The 23,984-nt window shown below is 49.5% G+C and overlaps 1 protein-coding gene across 8 annotated transcripts; it reads right to left on the bottom strand.

Moving 5' to 3' along the window:
• Positions 1-302: 302 nt before the first annotated feature.
• On the bottom strand, positions 303-16,872 carry Slc17a9 (solute carrier family 17 member 9). 8 transcript variants are annotated; one of them, XM_052184540.1, is made up of 14 exons: positions 16,673-16,770; positions 10,774-10,901; positions 10,599-10,673; positions 10,211-10,350; positions 8,899-8,998; positions 6,823-6,953; positions 6,053-6,149; positions 5,714-5,810; positions 5,044-5,131; positions 4,247-4,281; positions 3,070-3,185; positions 2,099-2,154; positions 1,933-1,962; positions 303-1,346 (listed from the first exon to the last, which is right to left on the bottom strand). In XM_052184540.1, exons 2-14 carry the CDS (start codon positions 10,893-10,895, stop codon positions 1,183-1,185), a joined length of 1,251 nt encoding a protein of 416 aa, XP_052040500.1. In that variant the 5' UTR covers positions 10,896-10,901; positions 16,673-16,770; the 3' UTR covers positions 303-1,182. The 8 variants fall into 8 exon arrangements, with proteins under 8 accessions (XP_052040500.1, XP_052040501.1, XP_052040499.1 ...); XM_052184541.1 differs by lacking the exon at positions 16,673-16,770 and adding an exon at positions 13,688-13,917; XM_052184539.1 differs by lacking the exon at positions 10,599-10,673 and having other exon boundaries at positions 10,704-10,901; positions 16,673-16,870.
• Between the last annotated feature and the right edge of the window lie 7,112 nt (positions 16,873-23,984).

Here is a 23,984-nt window from a genome sequence, read left to right as displayed (position 1 = left end):
TTAAACTTGGGTAGAACCATTTTTGTTTGTTTGTTTGTTTGTTTGTTTGTTTGTTTTTGAGATGGAGTCTCTCTACATAGGCCTGGCTTTCCTGAAACTGTGTATACCAGGCTGGCCTCAAACTCAAAGAGATTCACCTGCCTCTGCCTCCCAAGTTCTGGGATTAATGGTGTGTGCCACTGTGCCTGGCTATGTGGAACCATTTTCTGGTGTATCATTTGGTGATCTAAGTAAGGGTGAATAGAATTTTGTCTCCCTAGGAAAAGTTTACGTAACAAAAGGTATTGAATAGAGCAGCAATCTTATTTTAAATAGTTTAATAGTTTTCACTTAAATAAGGCTCTGGTGAGACTCACCATATTTATTAAGAAAATCTAATAAGTATCTTGGAGAATTCATTATCAGCTCATGAAACCACAAGCTCTACTAGGAATAGGGGGGCGGGGGAGGTAGAAAAACAAGGCCAGAAGTGGGGGAGGGGCCACCTTGTTCTGGGATCTGTGATGTCTGGACTGCCAGGAATCTGCCAACCCAGGACACATCAGTAGTGCTGAGAGATCCACAGGACGGGAACTGGGGTCTGCAGAGGCAGGCAAGGACCTCTAGCTTACACACTGGCCCAGCTGGAGTAGCAGCCTGGCATCTGGAGAGAAGCAGAAACCATGGCTTCTCTATGGCTTTGAATGGTGGTTCTAGGGGGCCTGTCTTACGGAGACATGGTCTAATGTCTACAGACATCTTAGGTTATCATTACTGGAGAGACAGAGGCAGAAAGATGTCTGGAGTAGGTGGGGGTCAGAACAGCTCCCAAACATCTACCAGCACACAATGCTGAATCCCTAACACAGAGAAATCTTGTCAGAGAAACAACCCTCATTGACTGGGGCTGGAGAGACCTCCCATCAGTAATGTGGCTTCCATGATATTGGCAGTCCCACTGAACCTGAGAGAGGGAAGGACTGGCAAGCAGATGTGGAGCTGACCCTCCTCCTGACACAGGCCTGTGTATACTCAGGCCTACCTATCTCTCCACCTCTCTCCAGCCCATTTGGATTCCCCAGGAGACTGTGGTCTTCTTGTCTGTTCATATGCCTGAGGTGGAATTCACAGAGTTTCACTGACAGAGTTGCTATCCTTAGTCTGCTGACATCAGGTCCTTGGTGGGACTGGATCGTCAGGGAGCTAGAGGTCCTCATGAGTGGGGACCAGGTCCACCCTCTGCGCCTTCCCAAACACCAGAAAGGTGCACAGTCCCAGGTTGCTGATGATGGCCACCAGGTGGAACACGCAGGTCCAGGAGCCAGTGGTCTCGATCAGATAGCCACCCAGACACACGCCTACCACACCTGGACAAGAGAGGCAGAGACTGACTGATGGTCCCGGGAAGCAGACCCCCCTCACATCAGTGAGCTCAGCAGCACTGCAAGGCAGAGAGTATAGATGCCTTGAAGACCTGGGGATAAAATATGAACTCTGAGCTATGGGCCACAGGAGATTCATACTCATTGGGGGTCTCAGAAAAGAGTCCTCAGGAGTGACTCTAAATTACAAGTTGATGGTGTCCCTACTCCATGTCTCACCCAAGGAAAACAAAGAAGAATGTAGAGAATTGTCAGCCCAGGTACTCAGTGGAGGGTCCAGATGGTACCCTAAACTACTGGACTAACTGTCATACGAAGTCAGTCAGGGGAGAATGGCTTGTGAGTCCCCCACCATCACCAAGTCAAGTGGTACCTCAGCTGGCATATCTGAGATCATCCTGGGCCATCTTGGGCCTTGTGCCCTCCCTTCACTTTGAGACCCCATTCAGCAGCACGGGATGAGTAAGGTGGGACAACCCCCATCTAGGCTCCGCCCTAAACTCATTTACTAGTTGACCCAAACCAAAGGACAAGAGAACTTCTAAGCAGGGGGCCTGGAACCTGTCCTTACCTGCCAAAGCCCCTGCAGTGTTGGCAACACCTGTGAACAGGAAAGTGGGGGAGAGACATCATGAGGAGACCCACTGTTGCTCCTACAGGTCCCCTGCCCCCCTCCCTCCCCGGGGTAACCCATTGTTAAAGGCAGGGGATAAAACAGGGATAAGCAAGTGTCTCACCAAACAGGAAGCCAGCACAGGATGGGGCCAGGTCCTGAATGTTGACTGAAATACCACTGTAAGAAACAGGAAGGAAGGCAGGTGAGTAGCCACAGGCCTTGCTACCCCTGCTTGGCCTGTAGGGGCTACTGGAGCATAAGAGATGGTTACAAGTCACCAAAAGACACCCAGGCCACTCCCTGCCTCTACCAGCCAGGTGCCGCTAAGCCTGCTGGCACCATATACTCCACCCAGCTCTCCCAACCTCTTGCCGATACAACACTAGAAGCTGCTCCTGAGAATGTACCTGAGGCCAGAAAAGCATGCAGTAGGATTTCCCTTTTGTTAACTTGAAAGAGCTTTGAAGTGGGTTCCTATCGCACCCCCAAGATGCTTACTTGAAACTATTATTGCTCAAAATGAGTGAAAGGGTGCAGAAAGAAGGAAATGGATGACAGAGGGACATCAAGCCTGGCATTTATGTTCATTCTTCCTCCTGGCCCTCCTCTCAGGGTTTTTTTTTTGGGGGGGGGGGTGGTACCAGGACCTCCGAAACCTGTGACATCACATAGGTCACAGCGCGACCTATATGCCTGTTGCCAAGCCAACAGCCACCATATTCCCAGAACCCATTGGGCTTTATCTGCAACCACTCACCATCCGTGTATATAAGAGAAGCACCTCCTCTTCTCTCTCTCTTCCCTTCTTCTCTTTCCACCATCACCTTTGCCCTTTCCCTTCTTAATAAACCTCACATGGAACTATTTGGCCTGGTGTGGTCTTTCTGGAGCTGTCACTGCTGCTGCTGCCGCTGCTGCCCACCTACCCCAACAGGGGGATCTCCTTGTTTTCCTGAATGACCCTTGCTTGGTACCCAGATCTATTCACTGTGACAGATTGTGGAGAGCTTCCCTAACCCCACCTTCGTAGGCCCCTGGACCAGAATGTATTAAGATCTGGCACCCCTGTGGGATGAGATCACGGACCCTTACCTGTGGTTGAAGGTCTGGAAGCCGATGGAAGCTGATGCAAAGATCATAGCCTTGAGGAAGCTTGTGGTGTGGCCCAGACACAGAGCAAAAATGCTTGACAGACCAAGGCCCATGACCTGCAGGACAGGGCTGCTGAGGGGCTATGGAGCCATGCTGGCTCCTCCTGGCTTGGAGCCATGTAAAAGTGTTCTGAACAAGATCAGATTGGTTCTACCTGAAACCCCCTCCCAGGCTGGGGCTTCCCTGCTCTACCTGTTCTGGCACAAAGAAGAGCAGAGAGCATCTTCAGAACTCTGAGAAAGTTCTCAGGTCAGTCAATACTGACCCCAGAGCATCTTCCAGTGATCACCTACAGCAGCCCTTTCTGAGTCCCATTGCTATGGATTGACCTCTGATCTGAGCTGATTCTGCCAACACCTAGGTCAGGTATACTGGTTCTGGGCCCATGAGACTTGGTTGTAGCTTTCCCCGCCCATATCTTTGATATCAGTCTGGTTCTAGAAATCAGGGGATTAAAGTACACAACCCTCTGGTCCCAGGAGATCAGAACAAAGTAGGGATGTCCATAGAGGAATGTGGTGGCTTGCATAAGAATGGTCGGGCTGGAGAGATGATGGCTCAGTGGTTAAGAGCACTGACTGCTCTTCTTCCAAAGGTCCTGAGTTCAATTCCCAGCAACCACATGGTGGCTCACAACTGTCTGTAATGAGATCTAGTGCCCTCTTCTGTCCCGTAGGGATACATGCAGTACAGAATACTGTATACATAACAAATAAATAAATCTTGAAAAAAAAAAAAAAAAGAATGGTCCCCATAGGGTTAGAATATTTGGTCTCCAGTTGGTGGAACTGTTTGGGAGGGATCATGAGGTATGGCCTTATTGGAGGAAGTATGTCAGTAGGAGTGGGCTTTGAGGTTTCAAAAGGCCACACCATTCCCATTGTTTCTTTCTCTGCTTTGTGGTTGTTTCTCAAGATGTAAGGTCTCAGCTACTACTCCTGTATGCCTACCTGCCAGCTGCCTGCTGTCATGTTCCCCGTTATGATGGTCTTGGACTCCAACCCTCTAAAACTAGAAGCTCTAAACAAATTCTTTCTTCTATAGTTGCTTTTCACACAGTACCTTATCACAGCAATAGAAAAAAAAAATGAGACTAGGGATTCAAATGATTTCTTACCTGCATGAACTTACGCACCGTGATGACTCTGTAACCTGAGCAGAGAGACAGACCCAGGATGAGTTTCCAACGGCTCATTCAGGTCCTCCACAGAGTCCCGCCCACAGAGTCCCGCCCACAAAGTCACAGAAGAGTAAATGGGGTGCCCAGGGCAGTGTTCCAGGGCTTACGACCGGAGATTCCCTATCATAAATTGTACCCTCTTAGATACAGTATGTGCGTCAGAGGGTTTTCTGTGGTGCACTCTGGGTAGAAATATGGTAAGGGCAGCCCCGTGGGCCATTACAAAAGTGCCAGCTATTTGGTAAGCATAGTCCAGTTTCTTTTAGTTTCTTCAAATAATCTGATGTTGCACAACAAATGCATGCTAATTTCTGTTGAGGAAAACCTGTATCCTGAGAATGTGCACACATATGCCTGCATCTTCTACACCTGAGTCTGTAAAGACATTGCTTCATGGGGCTGCAGTGTGGCCCCTGGAGTTCTGGAAGATTCAAGAGAAAATCTAGGTACCTGTGCCATCGACAAACACTTCCCTCTCCCCATAGGGGTCCAGGATTATGTTCACTCGGATCTTCTTGCTTCCCCCAACTCTACCCACTGAAGGGGAGAATGGGGAAGATGCACTGGGCTCCTCAGCCCCAGGCTGCATCCATCCATTCCTTGGGCTGACTCTAAAGGATGGTCTGTGTGGTCACAGGATGGAGGCCTTTCCCCAGTGACATAACTATACTGCCAGAGAGGAGTGAGATTCTTAAGACTGTGGTTCACCCAGGACAGTTTACCCCAATACTCACCCTGATTGATGAGGCGGTCAGAAATGAACCCACTGAATAGACTGGCAGGAATTGCCAGCAGCCAGGGGACTACATTGAAGACCCAGCCCTGCAGGAAGAGGTGCAGCCTCAAAGGTGGCCAGGGTGGCACCTAGCCTCTAGATGACACCCAGGCAGAAAGACCACTCCAAGATCATCACCGTGTCAGTTGATCTCTGTCCACCCACTGGTTGGGCCTAAGAGTAGAGGGTCCTCGAAGAACAGGCCCTAACCAACCCATTATTAGCAGCCCCCTGGGCAAGAACTGAGCCCACTAATGGCTAACTCCTGAAGCCACATTCTCCACATGCTCCCCTTACTGTGACAGGGATAGAGTCAAGCCAGTCTGCCTGGGAATGCACAGCCTAAGGACTCCAGTGTTCACAGGTCTCTCTTGGATGTGGCATCAGCAGATCAGCTAGCCAGCCCTAAAAAGAGGGGGTTCTTTCCGGCAGCAGGCTGAGGTAGCTACAGCTCTCATGGTGTATACAGCCTTGAATTAATGTCTGTTCCCAAATGAACTGTCATCTCCAGGCCTGAAGCCCATAGGGGGATGGAGTTGCCAAGCCAAGGATGGCCACCCATATAGAGGCCTTTACAGCCCAAGTGTAGCCCTTTTCCCCTGTAAGGGCCCAGGTAATATGACACCCACCTTGGAGTTGGGGAAGGTCTCCTTGAAGAAGGTGGGCAGCCACGAGAGTAGAATGAAGAAGGAACATGCCGAGGACAACTGGGAGCAAATTGCTGCCCTGTGGGGGACATCAGGGTCAGGGCTCTAACCAGCGGCCAGCCCCTCTGACACCGACTCCATGTAGGACCCACTCCTTCCCACCCAGGACACCAAGACCTTACGCTCTGAAACCTAGGGCATTTGCTGCAGTGTCAGGACTGGGTCCTGCCAAGTACAGCCGGCTCTATGCAACAGTGGCTGCCACGCCCTATGCCCCCGTCCTCACCCACGCTCTGCCTGGCCACGCCGAATCTAGCTCACCAGACAGAGGCTTTCCGGAAGAGTTGTCTCCAGGGCACTTTGGAGGGCCTGGTCACAGGTAGGCCTTGTGCCAGGGCACCCAAGGCCTGGACAAGGTCTAGGGGAACAAATGATTTCAAAGTGATAGATTCAGGACCAGGTGCACCATGTTGTCCCTACCACAGCAGATATTTAGGAGCATGCATCTTATTAATCCCTTGATTATTGAGTACCCATCGGTTGTCAATATCCATGAGAGTCAAGTTCTATGTCTAACCTATGCCTGTGCCTGGAGTCCCTTAGAGGCCCCTTCTTGCTACCTGAAGACTCAGCCTCACCCTACCACCTGCCTTCACCTGCTAGGCTGACTCCCTGTGTCAGCTTCAGCCCCAAAGGAGCAGAATGCAGAGCTAGGGCAGGCGGGAGGCTCAGCTCTTGGGTTCTCAGAGCTGGGTATAACTATCTTTACCAAGCAGCAATGACTACTTAGAATAATATCTTCAATATGGAGTCTACCTTGCCTGAGGTTCCAGCTCCATTTGCCTGTGCTGTTGTTAATATTGCCCCAGCTACATGTTTTGGGAGGTTAGCTGTGGGGAAGTCATCACCATCCCTGCGGGGTTGAGACTAAGTTATAATCGTTTCTTTGATCTGCTGTTGGCGCCCTATCTGGGGTGAGTAGATGTTTATTCGCTCTCTCCAGCAAAAGTTTATGCAACCAATGTTTGAAGCACAGCTGCAAGTGGGGAGCGGTGTGGAGACAGAGAGGACGGTCACAGGGCTGCAGTTACCTTTCTCATTCAGCAGGTACGTGTACACGTAGTACGCCCAGAGCAAGGTGAGGCCGCCTGAGAAGTAGAAGACACTCGGCCAGCCACACAGGTCCAGGAGCACGGAGCCTACACCCCCAGTCACCAGGGTCCTGGGAGACACAAAGAAGTGCTGTAATGACTTTGGTTGCTATCCTAAAATAAGTCAAGCTCCCAGGGAGAGAAGCTGTTCAGATGTGAATGCCTCCTCGAGGATTTTGCTCTTCAGGGAGACTGGGTGGGATTGGGGGGAGGGGACAGTTGAGGCAAGGGGAATCTGGGAGCAGCTGAGGAGACTCAGCACAAGAACTGCTGCTGAGTTTTTCATGTCTCCCTTCTAGAACTTCAAACTGGCCTGCAGTTTGTCATGTGAATGCTTGCGTGGTGGTGTGTGGGGAGGAGGGGGAGGAAATGATTTTATGAGTACCTTAGGAAACACTGAAATAAAAATATTCCTTCTTTCATTTTTCCCCCTCCATATAACATAGAAAGGACAGTATTCTAGTAAAGTTTCTGACGTGCAAATGCATAGGTGCTGGCATCAGGCCCTACAACCTTCCCCTTGACTCCAGGGAAATGTGGTCCCAGATGTGATGCAAAGCACCTCTGCCTCACCCTTCAACCTCCCCACCCACTGCTCTGTGCACTCATCCAAGTGAAAGAGAGAACACTGGGCTCTGGTGTGAGGCTGAGATGCCTTTCCTCTTCCTGCACATTCATCTGCACCCCAGGCATGGCACCCTGGGCTGGACCTACCCTTGGCTGGGGCACTTTCTCTCCCAGTCTTCCTGGCTGTGCATAGGACCCAATATGCCATGCCAGACACCAGAAGAGGGACTGAAGATGTATACCGAACCCTTCTGTAGAATCTGAGCCCTATTGTTTTTTTGACATCCACACTTCACAGTGCGAACTGTGTTTTCAGTGTTGGATCAGGTCACCCTAACCAGAAGAGTTGGCCCCTTCCGTGGGCACTCTTTGCAGCTCCCTTCCTCTTCCCCGTCTCCAATCTGAACTCAGCAACAGCAGACCTAGGCCTGAATGTATCAGGGAGTCCCTTTAACCTTCCAGGAGCCCAAAAGTGAGTGGCCCTTCCTCCAGCATAGGGATGTTTCACAGAGGGTGGGGCTACCCTAGGACAGATGTAAGGGAAAAGATAAAGCAGATGCTCACCCGCCGCCCGGTCCCCATGCCAGAACCCTATCTTTTAGCACCCAGAAAGGCAAAAACATGCTGATTGTTAGCCTTCCTTTACTGACAACTTGAGAAGATTTAGAATCACCATGGAAACACCCTCTGGGAGTGTCTATGAAAATTTTTCCAGAAAGGTTAAACTGAGAAGAGAGAGAACTATCCTGAGTGTTAGCAGCACCAATCCATGGGCTGGGGTCCTGGGCTGAATAAAACGGAGAAAGTGAGCTGGTGTGGTGGCATCTTTAATCCCAGCACTCAACAGAAAGGGGCAGGGGTCTCTGTGAGTTTCTTCTCCTTTTTTTTTTCTTCTTCTTCTTCTCCTTCCTCCTCTTCTCCTCTTCTTCTCCCTCCTCCTCTTCTTCCTCCTTCTTCCTCTTCTCTTCTTTTTCTTCCTCTCTTCCTCCTCCTCCTTCTCCCCATTCTCCTTCCCTCCTCCTCCTTCTTTCTCTTACTCCTTCTCCCCTTCCTCTCCTCCTCCTTCTTCTTTTTCCTCTTCTTCCTCCTCCTTGTCCCCTTCTTCTGAGACAGGGTTTCTCTGTATACCCCTGTTTCTTGGAACTCACTCATGTGGAACCAAGCCTTTAACTCACGAAGATCCACTTGCCTCGGCCTCACAAGTGCTCGGTTTCACGTTGTGCACTATGACCGCCTGGCAAATCCTTTCTTCTTAATCTGTTTCTTGTCATTGTTTTGTCACAGCAAGGACAGTAGATAAAACACTTTCACAAATGCAGCAGACTTGAAGAACAGCGACCAGCTTTGGGTCCTAGCACTAGCCTACAAGACCATCACTGCTGCACTTGGAGGATGAACCTTGAGAGCTCAGGTAAAAGCTTCCTGAATGCCAAGGAGGTGGAGCCTTACCCGACCTGGGAGCCAGCACCCACAGTGCTGTAGGTAAAGGCTCTCTCGCTCTCCTGCACCCTCTGGGACAGCAGACTGGTCAGGGCTGGAAAGTAGACACCTACAACAAGCAGAGACTGCTGTCACAGAGTACCCAGGGACAGCCAGTGAGGGCTGACACTTGGGTTTGGGCTATAAATCCAGAGAACATTCATGTCTCCTTTCTGCTACGTCACTGAGCCTTAAGGGATCAGCAGGGCTGGGCTTTTGGCAATATTTGGGTAAGGAACCAAACTAATGTTGGATGAGAGTTATACAAAGTGATGTAAAACATCCCCTGGGGAGCACTCTGCTTCAAAGCAAAATGCCTCTACTCCCAGACATAGTACCCTGCATCCAGACCCTTGTGCATGCACACATAAACACACATGGCCCACTTCAGCTCTCTGGAGGCACTCGACAACCCTCCCACTAGCACATTTATGTGTATACACACAGGTTCTCAGGTGTGCTCTGGCACCCTGAGACACTCACACGTATGTGAGCCATACACTTCTATATGTTTGCCATGTACATACATGACACGTGTGTACCCTTCTGGGAAAGTTCCTCTACCTACTCCTTTAGACACACTTTCCTCCTAGGAGTTCCTTTGGTTCCTAGGCAGCTTAGGAACATCTGGGCGCACATCTTTAATCCTAGCACTTGGGAGGCAGAGGCAGGCAGATTTCTGAGTCTGAAGCCAGCTTGGTCTACATGGTGAGTTCCAGGCCAGCCAGGGCTATACATAGTGAAACTCTGTCTCAAAACAAACAACCAGGCTTGAGTACCTTTTCCATTCCAGAGGGTTCTAAACCTCAGACTCTTGAGAGGTCCCTTCAGAGTGTGACAATAGGAACCTACAGCCTCCTTGTTGTTACCACTCTCCGTGGGGAGGCAGGAATCACCAGCCTAACTCCCTTGTGAAACTTTCTATCACCATGTCAATGAATGGGGCTCTTCAGAAGGCAGATCTTGCTCCTTGAGAGCATGGGACCAGGGTCTTCTCTAGAAGCCAAAGACCCACCATCCTATGAAGGAGGGAGAGCCATGAGCTTGGGGGACTTCATCATCTCCTCTTTGCCCACAAATAGCAAAAATATGGCAAGTCACCCTCCCCCCAAATCCCCGCCCTGAGTGAGTCGTCATTCAAATATCTTAGATATATAGAATGGATTTTTGGGCAAAGGGTAGCCTGCAGGCACGCAGGTGTGCATGTTGCTCTGTCCGCTCTTCCTGGTGGCAAGGTCAAAAGACAACACCAGAGGGAGAGAGGTCAAGATGTGGCTCTTACCTTGGAGCAGCCCTGTGAGGATTCGAGAGAATGTCATGAAGGCCAGGTGGCCACTGCCAAGGCGGGAAAGCAGTGGTGTGGCGAGAGTGATGAAGCCCCAGGCGGAGGCTGACAGCAAGATGACCTTCTCGCCTCCGATGCTGGAGGAGACACGGGGAGGGACAGGATGGGGTGACTGAGAGGGGTCTGAGGGTTATCACCGTGAACCAACGCACAGAGAGATGTGGTAGACACTGCAGTGACCTGGCCTATAGAAGGGCCCAGAACTTAGTACGGTATGCAGGACTGAGTCTGGCCTGTCTGCTGCCTCAGAGCTGCCACACCCGACCGACCTCCTCTCCCCAAAGGCTAAGCCTCTCATCAAATATTTGTTGAACTCCTCCCCTACCTGCCCCTCCTCTCCTGTGTGAAAGGGCGGGACTGACCGCACTGTGTCACATGATGGTAACGTTCCCCTTCAAGCCTGAGCAATGGGGAGAGGGGAGTTGGTTACCGATCCCCAAGGTGGCCGCCCACCACCTGAGTCAGGCAGTAGCCCCAGAAGAAGCTGCTGAGCACGATACCAGCCTCCTTCTTGTTCCAGCCAAAGTCCTGGCTCATGGCAACCGTACAGACGGGCATGGTGACACGGGCACAGTACAGCAGGCAGGTGCCCAGGAGCAGCATCCCCGTCCACGCCTGGCATTCAGGCCTGTGAGACACAGAGAGAGGGTCAGGACCCAGGGAGGCCTGAGGACAGCCTTAATCACTTCAATATCTTCCCAAGGGCAGGAGAAAGTAATCGTGAATATGATAAGGGAGTTAAAAAGGGAGTAACCAGCCAGGCAGTGATAGCACACTTCTTTTGTCCCAGTACTTGAGAGGCAGAGGCAGGTGGATTTCTGAGTTCAAGGCCAGCCTGCTCTACAGAGTGAGTTCCAGGATAGCCAGGGCTACACAGAGAAACCCTGTGTCGAAAAACAAACAAAAAAAGGTGGGGGGGAGGGTAATAAGTAACCAGGCTAGAAAGATGGAAAGATGGCTCAGCACTGACTGCTCTTCTGAAGGTCCTGAGTTCAAATCCCAGCAACCACATGGTGGCTCACAACCATCCGTAATGAGATCTGACATCCTCTTCTGGTGTGTCTGAAGACAGCTATAGTATACTTACATATAATAAGTAAATAAATAAAAAAAAGGAGTAACCTTCAAAAGCACTGAATCTGATGACTTGTAGAGCATAAACACAGGGACTAAGGACAGCACATGAGCCCTCAGGACATGGGGCAAGTTAAACACATGGAGGCCCATTCACAGGGCTCAGAGCCTGGGCCCATGCCTCTGGCTGCCAGGGTTATACCAGGATCCCAAACACAACATTGCATTTATTCTCAAGTTCCTTGTGGACCATGGAGATACAGGAAGGGAATGAGAAGCAGCAGGCAGCTCACAACCTGCAGGGCAACGTGCTAGGCAGGTGAACCCAACTCAGGGAGCAGAAGGCTCCAAAGCAAGTACAGTGAGTACTCAAAGGCCCTCAGGAAAGCTCCTGAGCCTTTTCAAGTGTGTGTGTGTGGGGTGTGTATGTGTGTGTGTGTGTCTGTCTGTCTGGTGGGGTGGGGCAGTCAGGAGAGGATATAGAACTTTGGGAGAATTTTCCATGGAGGGATTTGGGCTGGACAGCTAGATCTCACACAGGACTGCAACTTGAGTGGGATTTAGTGCACAGCTGACAGTGGGAGAGCCTTAGAGGGGAAGGAGCAGACCCTGGCATGGCTTCCAACTGAGAAAGGAAGAGTGAGGTTTGTGGCCCGGGGCCAGGTTCATGCTTCCTGAGAAGAGCTTTGAAGATAATAACTTCCTGGTGTACTCAAGGTTACACGGTAGACTGAGAGGTGGGCTTGAATGGATGGAAGGGTAGCAAACATATCCTCTCCCTCTCCCTCTTGACCCACTCTCCATCTTACTGTGCAGACTAAACTAGAATAATGGAGCCTAGGGTGACCTCAGACTCAAAGCAACCCCCACTGCCCAAGCCTTCTGAGTGCTAGGACTATAGATGTGAGCTACTCTAGCTGCTTCTGCTGTTCCTCCTCCTCTTCTTGAGACAGGATCTATTTTGTCCTCAAACTCACAGAAATCTTCCTGCCTCTGTCTCCTGACTGCTGGAATTAAAGGCATATAGTGCAAGCTTTGCATATGGTGGTAAAGATTTATTTTATGTAAATGAGTACACTGTAGCTGTGCAGATGGTTGTGAGCCTTCATGTGGTTGTTGGGAATTGAATTTAGGACCTCTGCTCACTCCGGTCAACCCCACTTGCTCCAGTCAGCCCTGCTCTCTCCGGTTAACCTTGCTATCTCAGTCCCTGCTTGCTTAGGCCCAAAGATTTATTTATTATATGTAAGTACACTGCAGCTGTCTTCAGACATACCAGAAGAGGGCATCTGATCCCATTACAGATGGTTGTTGAGCCACCACGTGGTTGCTGGGATTTTGAACTCAGGACCTTCGGAAGAGCATTTAGGGCTCTTAACCGCTGAGCCATCTCTCCAGCCCCTGTTGCAAGCTTCATAAACATCTTTTGAATTTAAGAACTCTGGAGAATTCTGCTGACAGCAGGGATGGACGGTGGCCTCCTCCTTTACATAGGCACAGACTGAGCAGGGAAGAGGCAAACTAGCAGAAAGCCAGCTTGGGGGACACAAGGCTGCAGCTGGGCTGGGTCTAGAACCCCACAGAGCTGGACAGAGTCACAGGCAAATGGGAGCAGAGTCAAAGGTGAGGGCCAGGAGGCAGAAAGAGCAACTAAGTCAAAACAAAGTGGCACAGAGGAGACTTTGAGCCACAAGCCAGAAGCTCAAATTGGCTTCCTGTTTCTAACTGGTCTTCTCCAGATGGTTAACAGGGCTGAGCAATCACAGGTGCACATAGGGAAGAGCGGCATGCTGGGTGGGTCACTCTTGAACAGTGTGGCTCTCTGCTGCTTTAGTCACATAAAGGAATAAAAGCTGCTTGTAAAAGATACCTTTGGATTGTGTGCCTTTTTTTTTTTTTTTCCAAGACAGGGTTTCTCTGTATAGCCCTGGCTGTCCTGGAACTCTGTAGACCAGGCTGGCCTCGAACTCAGAAATCCGCCTGCCTCTGCCTCCCAAGTGCTGGGATTAAAGGCATGCGCCACCATTGTCCAGAGGATTGTGTGGATTTTAGTGGGTGAGCTAGTAGTGTTGCTCCTGTGCGCCTGCTGTGATCCTGTGCCTACCAATCAGGTGAAGCAAGGCTCCTGAGGGCCAGCAGCAGTCTCCAGATGATGGTGCCAAACCCCTGCCAGTCAGGTCAGGGGAGGGGGGAAAGCTCTGAAGTCTGCTCTGGTAATGGCCAACACAGCTCCACTGTGTGGCGAGGAACCACGGAACCCCAGAGTCAGGAGAAAACTCTCGAGTGGGTCCAAGAAGGGCGGAGCCCTCTGACACCTATCTAGGGACCCCAGATACTTACCCAGTATGATGTCAACAAGTTCCCTGCTGGTAGAGGGGAGACTCAGAGCTCAAGCTCCTCTCAAGCTGGGATCCAGAGATACTACTCAGAGATGACAGTCATGGGTAGGCTAGCAGGCAGGAAAGGATCATATCTGGTAAGACTCCTCGTGGATAAAGTAGGTCTGAAGCTTATCAGTGGGGGAAACTGCCAGCAGTTGATTCAAGTTGGGTTTCTCCTCCACACATCTCCTTGGTCTGACAGAACTCTTCCCCTCAAGAGCCCAGCACACAATGAACCCCTGCCCACCCCTCCCCCATTCTGCTTTCATTTCTTGTCAGGGTATTGTCCTGAGCCTACATTGCCATTGGATTACTGGGAACACAGGGTGACCTGTCACACATTCAAGCTGTCCTCAGGGTACCCTGATTGCCCTGAAGTGCTACCCCACCTGCAGAGCCTACCTCTAGGTGAGGACAGTACAGCTCCTTTGTTTCACCTGACTGGGAGGCACAGGGATCACAGCAGGCAGGCACACAGGAGCAACACTAACTCACCCACTAAAACCCACACAATCCAAAGGTATCTGTAGTAAGCAGCTTTTGTTCTTTTATTGACTAAAGCAGCAGAGAGCCATGGTGTTCAAGAGGGACCCACCCAGCATGCCGCTCTTCTTAGGGTGCACCTGTGATTGCTCAGCCCTGTTAACCGTCTGGAGAAGAGCAGTTAGAAATGAAGCCAGCTAGACCCACACCCTCCAGATGAGAGTTGTCTCTAGCTTCCTGGTAGCCATGGGAAGTCAGGGAAAAACTAGGCAACCAGTGCCCTGACTGGAGGAGGAAGAGAGGGCTTGGCCAGGTGCTGAGTGAGGCCATGTCAACTCCTAGGTATAGTTGAGGAAATGGGTTTTATTATAGTTATATGAGAGGACAGCTAGAGGCATCTGGAAGAGCCCAGACTGAATATGGCCAGTAGAATAGAATGGGTCATGGGAGAAGGAGACTGCAAGGAGAAGAAAAGAGAGAGGAGACAAGAGAAGGGACCAGGAGAGAGAGAAGAACCAAGAGAATGAATGGCAGAAGTCGGGAGGTTTTAAGGAAAGAGAAGCTAGCTGGGGGAGGGGAAGCAAAGCTGGGGTGAGGGGCTGAAGAGGCTTGAAGTAGGGGAGGTGAGGAGAAGAGGAGTCAGGGTCCAGTAAGTTACAGGTACTCTTATGCTGTGTGGTGGCCAGTGTCCCCTCTGATATGCTAACAGGCACCTCAGCATCCTTCTGTTTCATCCCAGCGCCCTGGAGGCAAGAAATGGGCCTTGTCCCTCAGCTGGGTGGGTGATACCAGCCGGGCTGAAGAAGGCACATCCTCAGTACTTGCCGGTGACACAGAACATGACCGTCCTCCTGCTCAAGGGGCCCTACCGGCCTGCTTGCCTGACTGGTTAGAATCCTAGGTCCAAGAGCTCTTATCTTGATGAAAGGGTCTTTAGGATCAGGAGCTTGGGCCAGGACTGCCTGAATAGCTCTGCTTGCCCTCACAGAGCCAGAGCTCAGGCTGGATGTCTCAGCAATCATACTTCCTCACAAGTGTAGCTTTGGCTTCCTGTTAGACTGGGCAGAGTATCCGGGCTGAGCACACAGCTGATCACGTGGCCCTTGGTTCAGAGGGGAAATGTGCTGGCTGTGGTGGCCAGGGGTCCAGGGTATACTCCGTTACCGTATTTTCCTAACTCAGCCTCCACCAACCAACCCACACTCTGATATTTGCTGAGGAGAACACTGCCTCCCAAACACGAGGTGGTGATGGGTAGTGGTGGGCCCCTAGAATCTGGTGTTCCCTCAACTCAAGTGCCCTGCTCCTAGTAACACTTATTACTGATACTATTACCCCTGCATGAGTTGAGAATGGCCTTGACCCTGCAAGATTCACCAGAATTCTCAGCCACTACTTCTGACAAAGGCCACTGGAGGCTACACAAGGAGAAAAGAGTAAAGATGGGGCCAGGTAGAGCCATTAAATTGTAACCTACAGCAAAACTGGCAGAACAGTTCACAGTTCTAAGAAAGCCCTGGGTGGTGCCTCCAGGAGCCAGGTGAAGCACAGGCCCCTGGATAAACATGGGGTAGAGAGGGAGGTGTTAAACCAGAGAGGGAGAGAGAGCTAGTGAGGGCAGGCACACAGTGCTCCTCCTCTGGCAGAGTCTGAGCCTACTGTAATTGTCACTGGCTGGCAGGGGCTATGATCTGGTCCTGTGCCTCCCTCTGACCTGCTGTGCCTTCATCTGGTTTAGGTTCAGTTTCGGTACTATCTTAAGGTCCTCCTTACACTTCTCGCCAGTTAGATCCAGGGCTCTTGCCCCAGGTGACTGAGCGGTACCAAGGCTTGACTCTGCTCCACCCAAAGACCACAGGAACCAGAGTAGGGGGTGAGCTCTTTTAGGCCCCCATTTGAACCCTCTCACAGTGGTCCCATAGCCAGATGCCACCTTTGCTCCTGGTTTCTGTGGGGCTGCTTGCCTGGAGAGTGGTGGAAACAGTGGGAATGGAATATGAATGAAGATGGGTAACGGCTGTTTTCCTTCCTAGTTTAGAAGACGTGTGAACTCAGGACCTGCCTCTAAGACTTATAGCTGCTGCATAGATCCTTATGCTGTGAACATCTGTTCAGCCCAGTGCTGCCACTAAGCCTCACAGATACTACCCTGCCTCCCAGACCTCAGAATTACTGGCAGGGAAAAGGGCAAAGGAGCCATTTGCCTGATTTTGGCATTTGATTGGAAATGGGAAGGGGGGTCCCTTAACTGGGTCCTCCCTCTACTTGGGGGCTAGGGCTGCCCAGGGAGGGGCATGGGAATCCCAGGAGGAGTGAAGGTGGCAGGCTGCACAAAGGCTGGAAGGCAGCCGCTAGAGTCTGGTACTCCCTGAACTCAGATCCTATGAAGTATAGCACTTCAGCTCCCTTTCTAAACGTAAAAAGTCCTCCTTGCCCCGGCCTCACCCACACCCCAATTTACCTGGACCATCGTGTATCCTCTACTGTCGCAGAAGGGGTCTTACGGGTCTCCTCCGGGATTGGCTGCATCAGGCTAGAGCGCTGGGATGGCATGGGCACCGTTGTGTACCGTGCCCTCCCACCTCAGACCTAGGACAACCCACAGGGCAGCACCGCCCAAGTCCACGTGTCAGTCCCAGTGCTTCCGTCTAGCTCTCCCAGGACGTGTTGCCCCCGGAATTGAGTCCCCGCCCCACTGATGTCCCGGGAGGCAGGGCCAGGGCCCTCCCAGCAGCTAAAGGCTCACCACTGGGACTTCCTGCTGGGGAAGAGAAGTCCCTGGGGGATTGTGGCCCCAGACGTGCCTGAAATAACTTTCTCGTCAGGAAAGTGAGCAGGTGAACAGTGTGTATGAGGGTCTCTGTGGTTTTCTGCCCCGTCTCCCCCCCCACACACACACATATACACGCTAAGTGTATATGGGAGGGGCAGTGATAGAAGTGCTCACAGGGTTGTGTTCTAATAAAAATGTAAAGATTAAGGATCAATCGGTAACGAAATGCAGACAGTAAAACTGTAAGGGAATCAATTTTTAAAAATGGATCTCTTGGAGCAGTTCTTACTGGGCTGGTAAGAACTGTACCACTGGCACAAAGGGCAGGAAAGGTGGTCATTGACCTTGAAATCCTGGGCAAAGGTGTTCTGAGCACTGACCACAGACTGGGCTCTAGGATGGGTCTCAGCCACACTTCTCCGAAGGCTTCTGAGGCCCCTGCCTCATTCCTCCTCTAATCCCAGTTACTCTAAACAAATGCCTCCCCCACACAGCTGCAGGCCAACCGGGACACACCCACTAAAGGCTTCCCACTCTTAGAATCTCAACGGTTGGTTTCCACCCTCCAGAGAATGCCCTCTGAGCCTTCAACTGCCCAGCAGACAACAAGTCTTCATGGTCACACACATTTGTACTAAAAGAATATTAGGATCTGAAGCTAGGGTATAGCTCAGTTGTTCAGCGTGTGCTTGACTTGAGTGAGGCCCTGAACTCAGTCCCCAGTTGTAGAAAAACAATCCAGACCTAAAAGTCACCTCCATCAGATATCCTGTAGGACACAAAGATGATAGTGGAGAAAGGCTTGCTGCTTCCCTAGTGACCCAGGGATTGCCCCTAAGTATATGGTACTGATAGTTGCTATAATGTGAAGCTCTTCAGAAACTATGAAAGATCCAGAATCACAGCAGGAAACCTTTAGCGACCCTTCTTGAAGGTTCACTTTTCTGGGAGCAGGTGGACAAACCTAGAGAAGGAATGTTGCCTTAAGTAGGTTGGCTGGAGGAACCCACAAGACACTTGAGGTCAGCAGGAGCGTACCACACAAGGTGTTGGGTATACATCTCAGGCCAGAGCCTCACAGCAGGTGGATAGCTAGCTACACTGCCAGAATTGAAAAGCTGTGATCAGGGATTGGGGGCATTCCTCCCCAGGCTCCCAGTCATCAAAGCAGAAGATATGGGCACAGCCAGAATTGCCTGAAAGAGGATCACATATGGCTGGGAGGTGACCACCACCAGCTGTTGGCAGTAGCTGGGGTGGACATTATCTAGGCTTCTAGTTGATACCTGTGAGCTGCCCCACGTCCAACTGACAAAACCATCTGTGCACTTGAAGATGGAAAATTTGATGTGGAGACATTAGACAGGCAATGTCTGGCAGAGGACCTCTTCTTGCGCTGATTGACTCTCTTGCTGCTTAAACTGTCAACCTGACTCTTAGACCATTGGCCATTCTAATGAGAAGCGAGGCAGCATGGGTTCAAATGACTGGGATCTGGAATAAAAGCAACCCCTAGGACTGGAGAGATGGCTCAGCAGTTTAAGATCACAGGCTCTCTTCCAGAGGTCCTTAGTTCAATTCCCAGCAACTACATGGTGGCTTACAACCATCTGTAATGGGATCTGATGCCCCCTTCTGGTGTCTCTGAAGACAGCTACAGTGTACTTACATACATACAATAATTAAAAAATAAAATAAAAGCAACTCCTAGAACCTACCCTAGGCCTGAGTCTCCTCCAAGACTCCACCTAACTCACACCTCCTCTGTAGCACAACAGCTCTAAAGTAGAAGTGTCCAAATAAATCAAACAATAATTAGATTTTACTGCATTGTTACTAACAAGCAACTGTAAGAAATAAAACTTCAGGGGCCAGATGTAGAGTTGGATGTCTGTAGCAGTTATGACCTGACTGGGCTACAAAGTAAGACCCTGCCTGAAAAGAAGAAAAAAAAAAGATTTCGGTACTGAATATAATTTGCATTTATCTTCTAAGCCAAATGTGTATATTGTAGAGAGTTCAAGTAGCCATATCTGAGTTCACCAGAAGCCAGAGAGTGGACCTCATGATGACCAAAGATGCTTGTATATGGCCAGTTCTTTGTTTTTTTTTTTTTTAAATTTATTATATATATATGAATACTCTGTAACTATCTTCAGACACACCAGAAGAGGGCATCAGATCCCCATTACAGATGGTTGTGAGCCACCATGTGGTTGCTGGGAATTGAGCTCAGGACCTCTGGAAGAGCAGTCAGTGCTCTTAACCTCTTAGCCATCTTTCTAGCCCCAATGTATGCCAGTTCTGTTCACAAAATATCCCTGGGGCTCTGGAACAGTTCATTCTTTTTTTGGACGCTGGTGTCATCAGCTGAACCTTGCAAAACACCCCAAATGCTGAGAAACACTGCCACCCTCAGCTTTCCCTCACTTTCTATATCAGAGTTCTGGGTGACAGGATAGCCTGTTTTACTTCTGAGCCCAATTGGGAGGGGTTGTCAGGCATCTGACCTACAAGAGGGATAATTCCTGTGTGTGCATGCCCATGGGTGAGATGTGTCTATTTGAAGGGGGAAGTCAGAGCTGTTTAGAAAATGATTTCCAGGTAATGCTGGTTCCATCGCAGGAGATTGGCAGTCATGCATAGCATAGTAGATTCAAGAGATGGACCCCTCACATGAAGGATGCTACAATGTAGTAGCCACCTTCCAAAAGCCCCCAATCCAGTCTTCACCAAACTTTCCCAAAGGCCAGGCAAGAGTTCTTTTTTTTTTTTTTTTTTTGGTTTTTGGTTTTTCGAGACAGGGTTTCTCTGTATAGCCCTGGCTGTCCTGGAACTCATTCTGTAGACCAGGCTGGCCTCAAAGTCAGAAATCTGCCTGCCTTTGCCTCCCAGAGTGCTGGGATTACAGGCATGCACCACCACTGCCCGGCACAAGAGAATTTTCATCAGGACTTGTTAAGAAGGTACTCCCTTGAAAAGTCACACTCGTTCTTACAGAGGAGTTTGGTTTCTCCATAATTCGAGTTCCAGGGATCTGATCCTTCTTTTGACCTCTGTAGGCATCAGACACACACAGATTACATGGATATACATATAGGCAGGACACTCATACACACAAATTTAAAAAACAACAAGAAACTTAAAAAAAAAGTCACGGGCAGGAAGCATGCAGTTAGGCACCAGCAGCTCTGCAGTTTTCTTCTGTATTAGTGTCATACTGGACCGTAACCTGGCATGGATGAACTACAGACACAGCAGAATACTAGTCATACCTGCCATGACACCACATATCCCTGCCCCACCAGTCCACCAGATTCATGTGTAACCCCATCGATGGGTTTACTGTCCAGGCCTTTAGTATCACTATAACCATTCTTGGCTTCTGGAACAGACGGACTGTCTCAGGGCATATTACTCAGTGAGTGCATAGAGGAGTGTTAAGAGTCCGCAATGGGTAGTAACATCAGGGGCCATTCAAATTTTTTTGTTTGTTTGTTTTTTTTGAGACAGGGTTTTTCTGTAAAGCCCTGGCTGTCCTGGAACTCATTCTGTAGACCTGGCTGGTCTTGAACTCAGAAATCCGCCTGCCTCTGCCTCCCAAGTGCTGGGATTAAAGGCATGCACCACCACTGCCCGGCCAAGTTCTTTTTTCTTTCATGTAAATATAAACTCTCAAGTCAGGATGGCATTCCAAAATTAAGCAAACTCATTCATGATAGTCAGATGGTTCCTCAAGCCTCTCGGACTTAGCATACAAGAGCTCAGTCAAGCACAGCAGAGGTCTCTACCACCAGAATGTTTAACATTACCCTCTGGGAGGATGAGGGAAGAATGAGCAATGGTGACGAGTGCCATGCTATGGCACCGCCACGGGGCTTAGGGACGACAAGGCCCTTCCTAGGTGCAGTCACAAGCCACCGCACAGTGCAGGATGCTCCTGTAAGTGTGCTACTCGGTTCCCTTGGAGGCTTTGTCTCACTGTATTTCCCTCAGACTTGACTGAGACATGGCAATGGAGATGTCCAGCATGGGAGAGGCTGCGTACTGCGAGGGGGTGGGGGGCCGGCCCCACAGTCATTGCATCCTGGGGCCCAGGAAGGCTGCAGCTGTCAGCTGAGTGGACTGGCTCTACGCTGTGGCACTGCTGGCCCAGGAACAGAGCAAAGCCAACACACAGCTACACTTTCCCACTCTTCCAGCTCTAATACACTGACAAGCTGGTTGGCAAGTCTCTTCTCTTGTGGTACCTCTTCAGGAAAGGAGCGAGAAAGGAGCTTTCAGACAACCATTCTGGGAAAAACATAAAAATTTTTACTAACAAATTCACAGCAGGCACCCAGAAGCTACCCGACCTATAATTCTCAGATGATATGTGGCAGGGACACACATGCCCCCAAATGAAGAATTACAATTAAGTACACACAAGAGTACTCCAGTAAGCCAAGGATTTATACAGACTCCGCATACCCTGCTGGCAATGCAGCTTACTAAGTGTCTGAAAAAAGCAATGTTTGTGAAACAAAAAATATGCATGGTGTCAGAACAACATGTCAACAACACAAAGCAGCAGTGAGCGAAGGCTGGTGAACAGGCTGTACCCCTGCATGGTGTCCTCTGTACACAAGTCAGCATGTTGAAATGCAGGGGTGGGGACACACTGTTCTGTTAACCTGACATTTGGAATTTGGTCTTTTGTTTGATCTGAGACTGGAGAGCAATAACCTGGAAGGGAACCCCATGTCATTCTCTTGATCACATCAGCTCTGTATCATGGAACATGTAAAAATCCCCCTGAAAGGATTCTCCTGGTTTCTCCTTTCCAAAACTAATAGCACAAAAGAAATAAAAGACAACATACTGCCCACCTCAGGTCCACAGCCCCCACCACTTTGTCACTATACAAAGTCTTCAACTACATACACTAAGGGAACGTGTGTGTGTGTGTGTGTGTGTGTGTGTGTGTGAAATGCTAAACCCAAACTATATTTCAAACGACTAAACAATTTTCATCTTTAGTGTGCAATAATTACCACGCTTAAGAAAAATTCAAAACTGGGTTACTCCTTGCACAGCTCTACGATGTTGGAGCAGAGTACCAGAATGTTCTTGTCTCATTTATTTCAAGGCACTTTCCACCAAAAGGTGCACAATTCTTTAAAAAATAAAGCCACTTTGTCTGCTGCAACAGGAAAAGTCGACATTTAAGTCCTTGGAAGGGGGATTCATAAGCAAGCAGTTCTATATAACATTTTCCAGAGTCACTGGTATCTGTGGCACTGGCTAAGCTACCGACTGAAGTGTTAGTACACTGTGAACTCCTTGTCTTATAGCCACTGAACATTTTATGCATGCAACAAGTCTCCTGTGTATTTGTGGATAATCCCTACAGAGAGGACCTCCATTATTACTATGTATCTCATGCCCTCTAATTTTAAGAACATGTCACACTGATTAGCTATACAAGTAATCATATATATATGTGTGTGTGTGTGTATGCATGTGCATATATGTGTATATATATGTGTGTGTATATACGTACATATATATATATATATACATACACATATAGAGATACGAATATGCTATCTGGTGCCTTTTTGTATAAGAAAAGATCTTATATATAATGTAGCCTAGGCTGGACTAGAAAAAACCCTCAGTCTTGTGAATGCTGTAATTACAGGCAGGAACCACCACGCCTGGCTTTATATGGTACTTATAAAAAAAAAACTGTATTTTTGATCCTTCACCCCCACTTTCTGCTTCATTTAATCTATTAGCTACCTGAAAATTAAAACTTCCTTTCCCTCTGCCTTAAAAAACAAAACAAAACAAAAAAACCCCCAAAAACGTGTGTGTGTGTGTGTGTGTGTGTGTGTGTGTGTGTATGTGTGTACCCATGCCTGCCTGCCTATGTGTATGTGGAGGCCAAAGAGGACATCAGATTCCTTGGAACTGAAGTTACAGGAATTTGGGGGATGCCTGACTTTTGGGTGCTGGACTCTGGTCTTCATGATTATTCATCATGTCTTCTTAACCAAAGACCCATCTCTCCCGAAACTCCTCTACCTTATTCTTATCCTTAAACCAGATGGAAGGCTACATCTCACAATGATGTTGAAAGCTACCTGTCCAGGAGGTAAGGAGAGGTCTGTTCATCCTTACTCACAGACCAGAAGAGCAGTGGAGGGTCATAATGACAGCAACAACTTCATCCTTCAGTTTGTCACTAATGTGATCCTAAGGCGAATACTGCCCAAGCGCCTGCCCTCTGCAGAAGCAGAGAGCTGGAAGACACTTCATTCCATCCCAACAACAACAGAATCCTGTGGGTAAAAAACAGATAGAAACTGATGAACAATACTGAAGTAGGGAACGAGATAGAGACAGCTGGCCAGCTGTGTTACCTGAGCAGCTCAGGTGCCGGCAAGCAGAACAAACCTAAGCTGGTCTAGCTAGTCAGTATGAATTGTATTGCTCAAGAACAAGGGAAATAATCGCTATCGAAATAATCAGTAGTTACTAAGGACACTGTTTCTTAGTGGCCAGTTCCAGAACTCCTGGCTCTAGTGTCAAGACAGGCAGGGACTTCTACCAAAGGACAGTACCCACATCATCTTCACCATCCACATCCATGGATAACTGTCTGAGGGCTCTGCAGCACTCTCACCTCAGCCTTTAGCACTGATCTCATCAGGCCTGGAGCACTGAGGTCCAACCTCAAGATCAACCAAACACACCCATGTAGGGAACAATACAGGTATACACTCATCACTCAGAGCACTGGGCTACATATGCATACCTTACCCTACAGGTAATGTCTTTCCCGACTTCCACTGAGCAGGTAACAAATAGCTGACAAGAAGCAGGACACACAGCACTGTGGACACTGATGTAAGGTAAGAAATTTTGCCAAGCTCAAGTTCAATCTAGCTGGCACAAATATCCAGCCCTGTGACGCTTGAGACCACCCGGCCATCCTGTCAACACCAGGTTGCCT

Source organism: Apodemus sylvaticus, chromosome 5 (genome assembly GCF_947179515.1).
Source record: "Apodemus sylvaticus chromosome 5, mApoSyl1.1, whole genome shotgun sequence".
NCBI classification, from domain to species: Eukaryota; Metazoa; Chordata; class Mammalia; order Rodentia; family Muridae; genus Apodemus; species Apodemus sylvaticus.
This window is presented reverse-complemented; position numbering and strand designations above follow the sequence as displayed.

Bases quoted from the DNA above. Each gene is read 5' to 3' on its own strand.
- Slc17a9 (XM_052184539.1), bottom strand. From the start codon at position 16,764: ATGCCATCCCAGCGCTCTAGCCTGATGCAGCCAATCCCGGAGGAGACC. The intron at 5,132-5,713 runs GTGGGTGTCATA...CTCTTCCTGCAG, and splicing joins AGACCTTCCCCAACTCCAAG to GGCTGGGTCTTCAATGTAGT. The intron at 1,963-2,098 runs GTGAGACACTTG...TCCTGTTCACAG, and splicing joins CTGTGCTGGCTTCCTGTTTG to GTGTTGCCAACACTGCAGGG.